General features: G+C 43.6%; 1 protein-coding gene across 1 annotated transcript in view; it reads left to right on the forward strand.

Annotated features, from left to right (window-relative positions):
- LOC117730366 (dihydropyridine-sensitive L-type skeletal muscle calcium channel subunit alpha-1-like) overlaps positions 1-13560 on the forward strand; it is a 35856-nt gene that overhangs the window by 7375 nt on the left and 14921 nt on the right. The window contains exons 7-28 of the mRNA XM_034532044.1: positions 1979-2082; positions 2224-2369; positions 3416-3494; positions 3895-4055; positions 4548-4773; positions 5417-5624; positions 5748-5868; positions 5944-6058; positions 6515-6617; positions 6709-6778; positions 6980-7112; positions 7608-7737; positions 7877-7936; positions 8951-9057; positions 9197-9284; positions 9819-9926; positions 10011-10063; positions 10738-10884; positions 11072-11273; positions 11814-11972; positions 12329-12439; positions 13168-13251. Of these exons, the coding sequence (XP_034387935.1) occupies positions 1979-2082; positions 2224-2369; positions 3416-3494; positions 3895-4055; positions 4548-4773; positions 5417-5624; positions 5748-5868; positions 5944-6058; positions 6515-6617; positions 6709-6778; positions 6980-7112; positions 7608-7737; positions 7877-7936; positions 8951-9057; positions 9197-9284; positions 9819-9926; positions 10011-10063; positions 10738-10884; positions 11072-11273; positions 11814-11972; positions 12329-12439; positions 13168-13251 (2715 nt within the window). The remainder of the gene's footprint in view (positions 1-1978; positions 2083-2223; positions 2370-3415; positions 3495-3894; positions 4056-4547; positions 4774-5416; positions 5625-5747; positions 5869-5943; positions 6059-6514; positions 6618-6708; positions 6779-6979; positions 7113-7607; positions 7738-7876; positions 7937-8950; positions 9058-9196; positions 9285-9818; positions 9927-10010; positions 10064-10737; positions 10885-11071; positions 11274-11813; positions 11973-12328; positions 12440-13167; positions 13252-13560) is intronic.

Raw genomic sequence — 13560 nt, forward strand, 5'->3', positions numbered from 1 at the left:
ATGTATCTTTCATCATATTAATCTTCATCTGTCTGTTCTTACCTGGCTTGTTAAAAATGAGCTTTCAGCTGAAGCCGTGTGATTTTCTCTTTGTTTCTTTTTGTTAATTGTTCTATTTTATTCAATGTTGACATTTTTCTTTCTTTTGGCATCAGAGAGGAATAAACCTTTTTTCATGAACTTGATCTGTCCTGTTTCTTAATGTGTCTTAAGAGGAGAACTCACGGCAGCAACATGTCTCTGAGCTCTGATCAGCATCTTTCTCTGTGGGCATCGAGTCAGAGCATCCACAGGGTCTCTCTCTCTCAGTGGGGCCGGCTTAGGAAGTGTTCATAAACCGGCCCCACTGAATCGCCCCTCCACCTCTCAGCTAACATGTCTGTCATGAGAGGGAGTGATACAGTGTTCAGTGTCACAATCATTCTGGGGTCTCCAGAGAAACCTATCTGCAATGAAAAAGTAAAATCATAAATGGATTTTTCTATCATTCACCCATTCATACACTGGTGGGAGGAGCTACCATGCACCTGTCCATCAGGACTAACTGACATTCATACACTGCAGGAACAGCCTGAGGGGGAAAATCAGGGTTAAGTGCCTTGCCCAAGGACACATCAACATGGACTAGTGGAGCTGGGGTTTGAACCGCCAATCATTTGATTGAAGGACGACTCTACTCTTCCACGGAGCCCCAGTTGGCCCAAGTTGAGCATTTTCAGCAGACAAAGGAAGATAACAAAGTGCTCCATCCATCGACAACATCTAACTTCTGCCAATAATGGAACAAAGGACGAGGGCAACAGTTGCTATGGCGTTGCTCTGCTGCCATCCAGGATACCAAGACCTGGTATCTCCGACAACCGGGCTCAGACCGGGAGAGGAAGCCAGCGATGAAACAGCGCTTTCGCAACTTCATGGAGAAGACAGCAAAGAGCCATGGTACTTGCCGACCTTGGGCATCTATCATCCTCGGGGACCTAGAGTCCAGAACCACAGCCTGGTGTCACTTAACGACATTCTGAGCCCAACAATACCCTTCTCAAGGAAGCCGTAGCCTTTACAGTGGACATTGAACTAATCCACAGCTCTGAGCCCTGAGTCGTGGCTCGGGAGCGTAGAGACCTAACACGGTAGTGGCCGCTTCACTTGTTCACACAAGCAAAAAGGCATCAGCAGGTTTATTAGTACTCGTGAATCCAAGGAATGTTCAGAGGGGAGGTGAGAAAGCTGGGCGATGGTCGGCATGCAGGAGAAACAGCATTAACAGTGGGAACAGTGGGAACCAGTTCTCCATCCTCTTAGAGTCCCAAACGTCTCCTGAATCACACAAGTCCATACACTGCTTCATGGCGTTCTAGCAATAGCTTGTCTTACCAACTGGTGTCACATGCAGAGGTAACGGTATGAAGGCAAAGCTAATGGTTACTATGCTAACACAGCCTTGTTTTACACTTTAACATCTAGCTATAGTATAGAAAACAAGAAACAACTCGTATTTACCTCTTGTAGATCACATAAGTCCGAACCATAGGATAACTGGTCGTCAGCCACTAGGTTATGAACATTATTGATCTCGTACAATATTCACTGCTCACTCAACGGGGATAATTCGCTCCTGCATTCCTCTAAACCCAGTACCTCGTAATATGATTCAGTCCCACCCCTCTCCCTGAGACTGAGACTGGATTGGCTGTTTCAGGACAACCCAATACAAACAAAGATTGACATATTACTCTGCTAAACAAGTTGATGTTGGACAGAATGCACATGCTGAATCATGTACACACAAACCTTGGAACCGTCAAAATCGATCTCTTATTTCTCTACTTATGCACTTTTAATTTAATTCTTAGAGAACTATTTACATCCTGATGTCTAAATGATTATTTGCTACACTAATATTGATATTCTGCAAATACAGCAGTGTTCTTTTAATTGCTGGTTATTAAGTTAAAATGAAGTGTGCTTTGTCGTGCAGGTCAATGATGCGATAGGAATGGAATGGCCATGGATCTTCTTCACCACACTCATCCTAGTGGGCTCCTTCTTTGTGCTAAACCTGGTTCTGGGCGTGCTCAGTGGGTAAGAATACTGAACCTAACTCCTTTCCTTCATATCATTTACTTTACATAATCATGATGTACTATTTAAGCTGTCCATTTCTTTACACTCCTCATTGCGTATTTCTCTCTATTTCATATTGTTTGTCTTTTTTCCAACGAGTGAGTTCACAAAAGAGCGAGAGAAGGCCAAGTCCCGAGGAGAGTTTCAGAAGCTGAGGGAAACCCAGCAGCTGGATGAGGACCTCAAGGGCTATATGGAATGGATAACTCAGGCTGAGGTCATGGACAATGACCAGGAGGGACAGGGTACGACACAATAGAATACCACTTGAATAGAATACTAAATATACGTATAAAATGCATGGAATTGTCTTTTGCAGCTGTCAGAAACATATGACTAGGATTCAAGATATGAATAGACCCAGTATATTCATGTACTGTACTGTACTACCCTGGTATTTATTGTACTATCCTAGTATTTGATATCCTGGTAATTACTGTACTATCCTTGTATTTATTATAATATCCTGGTATTTACTAGTTTGGTATTTACTATCCTGGTATATACTATCCTGGTATGTACTATCCTGGTATGTACTATCCTGGTATGTACTGTACTATCCTGGTATGTACTATCCTGGTATGTACTATCCTGGTATGTACTGTACTATCCTGGTATGTACTATCCTGGTATGTACTGTACTATCCTGGTATGTACTATCCTGGTATGTACTGTACTATCCTGGTATGTACTATCCTGGTATGTACTGTACTAGCCTGGTATTTACTATCCTGGTATGTACTATCCTTGTATGTACTATCCTGGTATGTACTGTACTATCCTGGTATGTACTGTACTATCCTGGTATGTACTGTACTATCCTGGTATGTACTATCCTGGTATGTACTGTACTAGCCTGGTATGTACTATCCTGGTATGTACTGTACTAGCCTGGTATGTACTATCCTGGTATGTACTGTACTAGCCTGGTATTTACTATCCTGGTATTTACTATCCTGGTATGTACTATCCTTGTATGTACTATCCTGGTATGTACTGTACTAGCCTGGTATGCACCTACTGGTGCGGCCACTATTGATCCCTCATGGTTCAGCACACATGTAAACGTGGATTAATTACAGTTTAACGTTAACCATAACAGTGAAATAAAGTTTTACAGAGGATTGTTATCCACCAATATTCAGTCAAACATGCGATCATCGTCATTTCTGCTTTTGGTTTGCACCGGTCTGCACATTGTAAACGTTACTCCGGTAACTCTAACGATCATCTCCTGAACATGTAGACTTTCACACGATCTAAAGAAGTGTTCTGTGTCTCTTCTGGTCAGGTCTGCTCAACACGGAAAACGGATCCGAGACTGGAAGTGTCAACAAAATGGACACCATGCAGATGATCATCTATTATTAGTCAGTAGAGCCCTCGTGGTGGTTTTTCTCCGTCCACTAACAATCATGCCTTCATTCCCTGGTCGCGACAGTTTGAGGCGGACTCGTGTTATAAGAAGGAGCTCAATGTGTAACAGTGGAGGAGCAGAGAAGGAGTAAAGTCATCGAGTGTAAAAGGCCTTGAGTGAAGATTGAGGGTCCACGGTCTGTCAGCTGGAAAGGTCACCATGTTGTACATGTCCACACCCAGTGGCATGCAGTCATCAGTAACCGGGACACTAGCATCATGCATAACCCCATCTGTATATAAATATAATACTATTATTAATCATGAAAGAAAGAGGCGGCGATCAAAGGCATGCTAACTTTCTTTGGGGCCACTATGGAGACTCACCACACTCTTTCTTTCTGTGTTGGGCAGTAAGCTGGCTCGTAAGTGGAATCGTTGGTTGCGCCGTAAGTGCCGAGTGTATGTGAAGTCCAGACTGTTCTACTGGTGGGTCATCACGCTCGTCCTCTTCAATACGCTGGCCATCGCAACGGAGCACCACAAACAGTCCCAGAGACTCACCAGTTGGCAAGGTCAGCGCTTTATGAATGATTTGATATTCAAGGTGCTGTTTGTTCAATTTGATGAATTCCATGGAAACATGCTTTGTACCAGTCTTGAATTATTTATTGTAATAAAACAGTGCATTGCTATTCTCTGTTATATGTCATTTTGGGTCGTCTGTAGCTCATGGCGAGAGTGGAACCACAAGGTACCCGGTTCCATCCCGGCTCTCCCCATAGTTCATGTTGAAGTGCCCTTGAGCAAGGCACTGAACCCCCAGTTGCTTCACTGCAGCCCACTGCTCCTTAATACCTAAGGATGGTCAATGCAGAGAAGAATTTACCCACGGGGATCAATAAAGTGTGCATTAATATTAATTAATGAAATGTAAAGAAACTAAATCACTTTCTGAACTGTTTTCAAACGTAACAAATAATTCTGATGAACTAAGTAAACGATATAACAGGATTGTTGTCGTTTCCCTCTGGTCTTCCTCTTCCTGTCGGCCTCCCCACCACCAGACAACGGCAACAAGCTGCTGCTGTCGATGTTTGCACTTGAGATGTTCATGAAGATGTACGCTCTCGGCCTGCCCTCCTACTTCATGTCCCTCTTCAACCGCTTCGACTGCTTCGTGGTGTCCACGGGCATCACGGAGCTCATCCTCGTCCACATGGGCGTCATGTCCGTCATGGGCATCTCTGTGCTGCGCTGCATCCGCCTGCTCCGCCTGCTCAAGGTCACCAAGTGAGATGTGTGTGTAGTTGTGTCCGTCGTCTTCATCAGGAACATTGGATGAAGACGACAGCAGGTATCTCATTGCTCCGTACAATGTTGGGATTAAAAGAACAGATAAAAGAGCTGTTTCTATCAGCTTCATCCATGATGTTTTCACATATTGTCATATGTATATATATATATATATATATATATATATATATATATATATATATATATATATGGTTGTTGCTTGGGAAGGCGAAGGTGGATGCACAATGCCTCATTCTCTATGAGCACAGCGTAGATGCTGTCACGTTCACACATTTTAAATATCTGGAGGCAGGCGCCTCTCACAGGTAGAAGACGATATATATCATTTAACAACCTCTAAGCTGTCTCAATAAGGTCGGCCAGAGGATGCAGATTTCACCTCCTCGGCCACATAAGTGAAGCTTGAGGTTAAAATAATAATTAAAAGAGTAATCTTCTAAATATGTACACTCTTTTTAATAGTATAATTAATCGTATAATAACACTGATATGGATATACACACAGGATGTCTTTATTTTGTCTGATGAAACAAAAACATTTTACAGTTCCACTGAAATGCATTTTCAAAACCAAAGTTACAAACGTGTGAATTGATTCCATTGCTGTGGTCTGCCCCAGATACTGGACTTCTCTCAGCAATCTGGTGGCTTCTCTCTTGAACTCGGTGCGGTCCATCGCCTGCTTGCTGCTGCTCCTCTTCCTCTTCATCGTCATCTTCTCCCTGCTGGGTATGCAGGTGTTTGGAGGGAAGTTCAACTTCCCCAACCAACCCAAACCCCGCAGCACCTTCGACAGCTTCCCCCAGGCCCTCATCACGGTGTTTCAGGTGCAATCACCACCGCCAGACATCACACCATGAAAGAAGTACTATCTAAGTTGAAATATTTGTAAATATGTCACAATTATTTCGTGACATAACTCCTTGGTATCGTTAAACGACGTGTTTCAGATCCTGACTGGTGAGGACTGGAATACCGTCATGTACGACGGCATCATGGCTCATGGAGGACCCAGCATGCCCGGAATCCTCGTCAGCATCTACTTCATCATCCTCTTTGTCTGTGGAAATTGTATCCTCAAATAGTGTGTGTGTGTGTGTGTGTGTGTGTGTTACTGTAATAATCTTTGACTCCGCTGTCATTCAGTCATCCTTCTAAATGTCTTCCTGGCCATTGCTGTGGATAACTTGGCGGAGGCCGAGTCTCTGACTCTGGCTCAGAAAGAGAAAGCAGAGGAGATGATACGCAAGAAAGCTCTCAGGTACGTCTTCCCAAATGTTCCAAAACATCTCAGCTCATCAAAACCCTGCTTGTCATGTTTTAATCTGACTCAGAATAGCCTTTCTACATTATGTCACAATTCTTTAGGCCGACCCCAGAAGTTAGCATCACCAATGTGACTTTTCCATTAAATTGGGTTATTGCAGATAATAATCCATGGGGGGGGGGGGGGGGGATACCCCCAAATGGTGTTCATTCAGAATTCATTCTGAGTGGCTGCAGCTTGTTTTCTTTACTCTGTTACTGCCATTCCAATCGTCTTCAAGCCATAGTAAAGCCATTTCCATTAAGCGCCCTCTTCTCCATACTTCCTTCAAGGATGAGATACAATATGGTTTACAATTACAACATGTAGCATATAGCTGTGAACACAATGATTCAAGTTGTGAAATGATGAAGTGTTCTTATAGTTGAACCAAACACTGTTCACTTAAAGGGCCAACATGCCTGATAAGGCATCAGAGGAGAAAGCAAATCTGGCGAAGAAGCTGGCTGAGCAAAGGGCCAAAGGTGTGGAGGGCATCCCTACAACGGCCAAGGTGAGGCCCCGAAGAGCATTCATCGACAATGGGAATGAAACAACGGCAAATCCTTTCTGAACTTTCAATTGTTTTATTTTCAAACCTGCAGCTCAAAATCGACGAGTTTGAGTCCCACGTCAACGAGATCAAGGACCCGTTCCCTCCAGCAGACTTTCCTGGTAAATCCTAATACTGTGCTGCTTTTTAAATTGTGTCAGATTTTTAAATATGTTGTACGGCGACCTTGAGTGCCTTGAAAGGCGCCTTATAAAACAAATGTATTATTATTATTATTATTAATGCCTCCAAGATGATCACACGATTCCAAACTCAGAGGTAAGAAAGGTTTCTGCTAATCCCTCCCTCTTTCTGTTGGGTAGGTGATGACGAGGAAGAGGACCCTGAGATCCCAGAGAGCCCGAGACCTCGTCCAATGGCAGACCTGCAGTTGAAGGAGGAAGCGGTGCCGATGCCAGAAGCCAGCTCGTTTTTTATCTTCGGACCTCAGAACAAGTATGACACTGGTGACGGTTGGGCTGGATACTGATTCACATTACAAGAGAATGAAAGTGGGGCCCATTCCAGTTCAAGTATTTTCTGTCCAAAAAAGCAGAAAATTACAGATACAGAAACAGCTTGTTTGTTATAGTTTTTAGCACTTTGCTAGTTTCCTGGTCATGATCACAGGCCGACTGCCAAGCTTCAAGAGGGCCCGTCTCATCTGCTCTGATGTCAGGAGATGACAGGGTGACAGCAGTCTGACTCCTGGCGGTTTGTGCGGAGCCGGGTTCAGGTTCTGGTGGTAGGGAGGTCTCATTAGTGCAACTGGGTTCACATAGCCGGTCTATCTAGGTGGCATCAGCAGGGCCACAGCAGGAGGCACATTGACGCTACTGGGAAAGTACTACTCCTAGAGCATGATGGTCATTGAACTTGTTGACGTTTCAGAAATGCACCTTTGCCTGCTGGAGAAATGTCACCAGTTCTTATGTCCTTGAACTATTTCAGGTTCCGGAAGCTCTGCCATCGTATCATCAATGCAACTACTTTCACCAACATCATCCTCCTCTTCATCCTGCTGTCGTCCATCTCTTTAGCTGCTGAGGACCCCATCGACCCCATGTCCTTCAGGAACCAGGTGTCCAGTGCATGCCTATCCCACTGTACATTAAATGTTTCAGTTGCATTGCGATTGAACATTTACAATCTTCACATTGTCAGCATTAAGTATAGATATTATGTTGTTATTGATATTACAAACTATGTGACATTTTCAGGTGTTGGCCTATGCAGATATCGTCTTCACTTCTGTGTTCACAGCGGAAATTGTGCTCAAGGTAATTACATTACATTTAACTATTAATGACACAACTACTAAACAGTCAACTAATAGAAGCAGGGGTCACTAATAAGACCCAGATGCCGCTGTATCGGGACCTGGACCCTGGACCCTGGACCCTGACCCCCTAAACCCTGAACCGATGGATAATTGAGAATTGTACATTTTTAAGGAGCTTTTCTAGCCTTTACGCCACACCAACCAAATGCTTTGTCCCATGCACTATGTTCATTATTATTAAACAAATATTAAAAGAGGCAAAGTGAAGCGTCACGACGAGACAAAGCACAAATCTTTTAAACCGAAGATCCCAATATGATGTTAACTGAGAGGAAATGGATCGGAAACAAATGGTTAAATAACCACAGATAAAATCCCTGAACACAATGTTCTCTTTTTAAAAGATAAGAATATAATATCGTGGCTCTCTTGACATCACTTAACACCTGAATTAAAACAGTTAGATTCATTCTTATACATTTAAATAGTCACATTTTTCAACAGCTTTCAGTTTTTTCAGCCCTTATTTTACATGAAATGAGAGAACTTTTATTTATTATTGGAGTATGTACGAGACATTATTGGGATGTTTCGGACCTTTGCATGAGGAAATCCTCTCTAACTGGACCTCGCTGCATTTTCATTGAAAACCCCTGGAATAAGGGAACATGGTAATAAAGAAAGGATGAATAAATGAGTACATGATGAAAGATGAAGCGTTCATGGATGAATTTGACCAGTAAATATCTGTTTTATGTTTACCAATTTAAGTTCATCAATTAAATTAGGTTTCAATGGATTAATGCACCATTAAGCAGGAATATTTATAGCACCTTCATATTCATTATAATTGACTTTCTGCAGTCTCTTCCGACGCCGTGTTTTTTTCAGGTTGGATTTAGATTGTTTTCGGCCATCTTTTTCTCCCATATTTTGAATTGATAATCTTTATGTAGCACCTACAGCAGAAAAGTGTTGTTACAGTTGTGCATAATGGATAACTCTTTTTCAGATGACAACATATGGTGCAATTCTTCACGAAGGGTCTTTCTGTCGGAACTCTTTCAACATCTTGGACCTTCTGGTGGTCAGCGTGTCTCTCCTCTCAATGGGCATGGAGTAAGTGGAGACGAGCAATGTACCGACTGACCTCATGCAAAGAGCTTCTTATCTTCCACTTGTTGACCATGTGCCATAATCAGACCAGTAGAATAACCAACATCAGTAAATACAGGGAGCCTTTGTTTGTGTCCTCTAGATCTAGTGCCATCTCTGTGGTGAAGATTCTCAGGGTGTTGAGGGTACTCCGGCCCCTGAGGGCCATCAACAGAGCCAAGGGACTCAAGGTATTTCAATCAGGAGAGACTTGTTTTAGAGTTTAACGATCATTTATTACAATTGCATACAGTATATGTGAATAGTGCAAAGTCTTTGGCGATTGGACTCCATCCTGAATTAGGATAAGCACGAGGAAGTGATGCTGATATCTGTGAAGGTCCGGACACTGGTGGTGGTGAAGAAGAAGAGTAACCCGATGATGAAAGATGAGCAGGACTGACTGCTGATTGGAGGAGCCTGGGGGGGGAGGAGGGTCCATTGGTTTGAGCTGAAATGACAACTGACAGCAGCAGAGAGGAGAACATATTTAAAAGTCTGCCAACAACGCTGTGATTGGCTTACAGAATTGCTCCGCCTCCGATTGGTTCATTCATCGTACACGCCCCCGATGACCTGATGGAGTCATCACTGCAAGACTAAGAGGCTGCTTATGAATGAACAAGAGTGTAGAGACTGTCTTCCTTACTGAACTTCCGCTTGAGCTTCATGAGTTGCCCTAAAACTGACCCAATATGTCATCTGTAATATCTCTTTCTTTGTAGCATGTCGTCCAGTGTGTGTTTGTTGCTATCAAGACCATTGGAAATATTGTACTGGTCACCATGCTCCTGGACTTCATGTTTGCCTGCATTGGAGTCCAACTTTTCAAGGTGAGAAAATGATGGAAAAGTGTTGTTTTGCACTGCATTTGGCAATGTAAACATTCTCATAAAGACACTCTTTTGCCTTCCCAGGGCACGTTCTATGCCTGCACAGATCCTGACAAAATGACTGAGGAAACATGCAAGTAAGCACTTTATTGTGTTATTTGAACATTGATGCTGCGTAATGCTTCTCTGGGCCTCCGCTTTCAGGGCCCGAGCTCCGATGTAGTCGGAGCAAAGGACCTATTGTTCTTCTCATGTTTATTAATATGATCAGAGTCCGAGCACCGATGTAGTCCATCCTCTTTGCCCTTTTTCGCGCCCCTATACCCGTTGTGACAGGTGTAGGTAAAACAGTCTTTACTTGTAAGCAGAGGTGAGTCAGAACGCATGAAGGCCGTCAGAACGGACCCTGGTGGATTCAATGGCAGAACCCCCCTTCCCCCTATGTCTACGGATGGCCCCTGACCTCCCAGGTTGGTCACGGTGCAGGTGGTGGAAGTCCCTGATGAGGGTACATGTAACTGGCAGAAGTCTATGATGGTTCCTCTGGACCGTACCCCTCCCAGTCCACCGGGTCTGTCGGTCATGCAAACATTCAGAAGTTCCGTAGGGGAAGGTAGCGAGTGGACATCCAAACCCTCTGTTACTAACACTAGAGCACAGAGTTATTTTTTAAGACCCCCTCAACAAAGTCAAGGTTTAGGCCTCGGCTGTATTACATTTAATTACATATTGAACTTGGCACCCTGGAGAAACGCTGATTGTGGAGATCTTAACTGTAGCCTGCCTGTCTCTCCCCTCCACTTTGATTCAGAGGTTGGTATATAAAGTACCAGGAAGGAGCGCTCCATGAACTGGAGGTCCATAAAAGGGAATGGACCAACTCCGGACTCAACTTTGACAACATCCTCAATGGCATGCTGGCTCTCTTCACCATTTCTACCTTTGAAGGATGGCCAAAGTGAGTCATCATCTGTTCAGCCCAGTTGAAAGGTGTCTATTCATTTCAGGATAGTTTAGCATTCAGCAGCATCTACCCACTGTACATATAGTTAACGGTACAGCTGCAATCCACTCTTCATTGATCCGGGGTATTTTTTATTTTCTGTCTGTATTGCATGTGTGTGACCTTTTTGTCATGTTCCTAGGATACTATATAAAGCCATTGATTCAAACTTGGAGGATAAAGGCCCAATGTACAACAACCGAGTGGCCATCTCAATCTTCTTTATCATCTACCTCATCCTCATCGCCTTCTTCATGATGAATATATTCGTGGGCTTCGTCATCGTCACCTTCCAGGAGCAAGGAGAGCAGGAGTATAAGGACTGTGAGCTGGACAAAAACCAGGTATGCCTATGTTGAAAATTAGAGAGAAATTTGCAACCACATGGGATCTATCATGTTTAAACTAACACATGTTTTTCTTCCAGTAGTAGTAAGCTTCTATTTCAGTTTGTATGTACTAGAACCAGTTGCAGTCACGTTGCATTCCATACACTGAATGAAAATGCATTTTCATGGTCTGTATCTCAAACTCTAAAGTCACTTTTTGGGGTCAATATGTGGCCATGATTTCCCACAGAGGCACCAATTTAATGAAAAAGTAGAAAATACTATACTGAATACTTTATTTGAGTATGAAAAATCATAATATTGATTAATAATAGGTGGTAATGTGTCCCTATGTGGGATACACATATGCCACATAGCATCCTGGTAACTATACAGTCACAGTGTATGCCACATAGTTGTTTATGTAAAAAATAATCGAATATCATCTATTATTGTTAGTTTTAACTGCCTGATGTTTCTATTGCCTTCAAGAATCCATCATCTTGATTCCTCATGTTTAACTCTGCTTCTCCCTCCTCCTTTTAACCACTCCAGCGCCAGTGTGTGCAGTATGCCCTTAAGGCCCGCCCTCTGCGATGTTATATTCCCAAAAACCCCTACCAGTATCAGGTGTGGTACATCGTCACCTCCTGCTACTTTGAGTACCTTATGTTCCTCCTTATCATGTGCAACACCATGTGTCTGGGGATGCAGGTAAGAATACAACACGTCTCACATTCACATAATACACCTTTGGCCTGTCCGTCTGTTTTTCTGTCTCATGTTGCTGACAATCGAGTGAGAGAGCAGAGAGAAGTTAAGGTTCATGCTCTGTGATGTGCTTTATTATTGTGTTACACATGTTACACGGGTGAAAAAAAGCAGTTCTTGAAGTTAGTTTAATGTGCGAGTTAAAGCGCTACGAGTCAGTCGTGAAGTCCTGATCCAGATGCTGCTGAGCCTCTTTCCAGATGTCTGTAACTGACAAGTCATCTCAGCTGCTATCATACAGTCACTCCGTCTGACTTTATATTGATGCGGAGTTCATTCTGTTCCTTTTCCACCCTCAGCACTGTAACCAGTCAGACCACGTAACTCAGCTGTCTGACATGCTGAACGTGATTTTCACTGTGCTCTTCACTGTGGAGATGGTCCTTAAACTTATGGCCTTCAAAGCCAAGGTAAGTCCAAATGAAACTCATTGAATTGTCCAGTACTCCCTTTGCGGATGGAGCTGGATCCCAGGCCTCGACAGGTGCTGCTGCTTCTGCTATTGTGAGGGAAGCGAAGGTTATGAGCTCCCACAACCAATCAGATTACAGCAAGTCAGACAGAGGCTACCTTTGTTTGCCTGCATGCACACCATGTTCAGAGTTAAGCCGTACAAGTTACATCAAAGAGGACATACTGATTAATGTGGGTTGTGAACCTTGAGCAGAACCAGGCTCTGGGTGGGCAACCATCCACCTCGACTGGTTGGGTTGAGAGGGAACCAGAAACAGGGATATTTGGTGATATGCATACATCATAAGAGTTGAAACATCAGGACATGGACAGATAAGTCAGTAAGGATCCCCAAAAGAAGACAAACACAGAGATACAGCAAGTGGATTGAGATGTTGAGGAAAGACCACCACCGGGAAATCAAACATAAAGCGACACCAAGCGAGAGAGACAGCGAGTGGAGCACTATCAGATTATTAATATAACAAACTAGAAAATGCATTTCCTGCTAAAAATTCGTTGGAATGCTGAAAGCTGAAATATTCCATCTCCCTGTTGTTTTACAATTTGAACTGCGAAAAATATACCAATGTCCGAAATATGGAGCCTGGAAACAGGACCCTGTGCAGACATGCGTACTGATGGCCGACCTCCAGACACACGTCTATACGTTGTTTCCTCAAAGGGCTACTTTGGAGACCCCTGGAACGTCTTTGACTTCGTCATCGTCATTGGAAGTGTTGTGGACGTGATGCTCAGCGAAATCGATGTGAGTACCATTGCCTCACCACCTTTATCTATCTTTTTGTCACTGTGGTTTAGTGGCGCAGCGGGTTGTCCTTCAATCGGAAGACCGGTGATTCGATCCCAGGCTCAGCTAGTCCATGTCAATGTGTCCTTGGGCCAGACACCTAATTAAACCCAAATGGCTCCAGAGGGCTGACTCATCAGTGTGTGAACGACATGTAGTGTTACAGCGCACACACACACACACACACACACACACACACACACACACACACACACACACACACACACACACACACACACACACACACACACACACACACAAATACCT

This window comes from Cyclopterus lumpus, chromosome 5, assembly GCF_009769545.1.
Source record: "Cyclopterus lumpus isolate fCycLum1 chromosome 5, fCycLum1.pri, whole genome shotgun sequence".
In the NCBI taxonomy this organism is placed as follows: domain Eukaryota; kingdom Metazoa; phylum Chordata; class Actinopteri; order Perciformes; family Cyclopteridae; genus Cyclopterus; species Cyclopterus lumpus.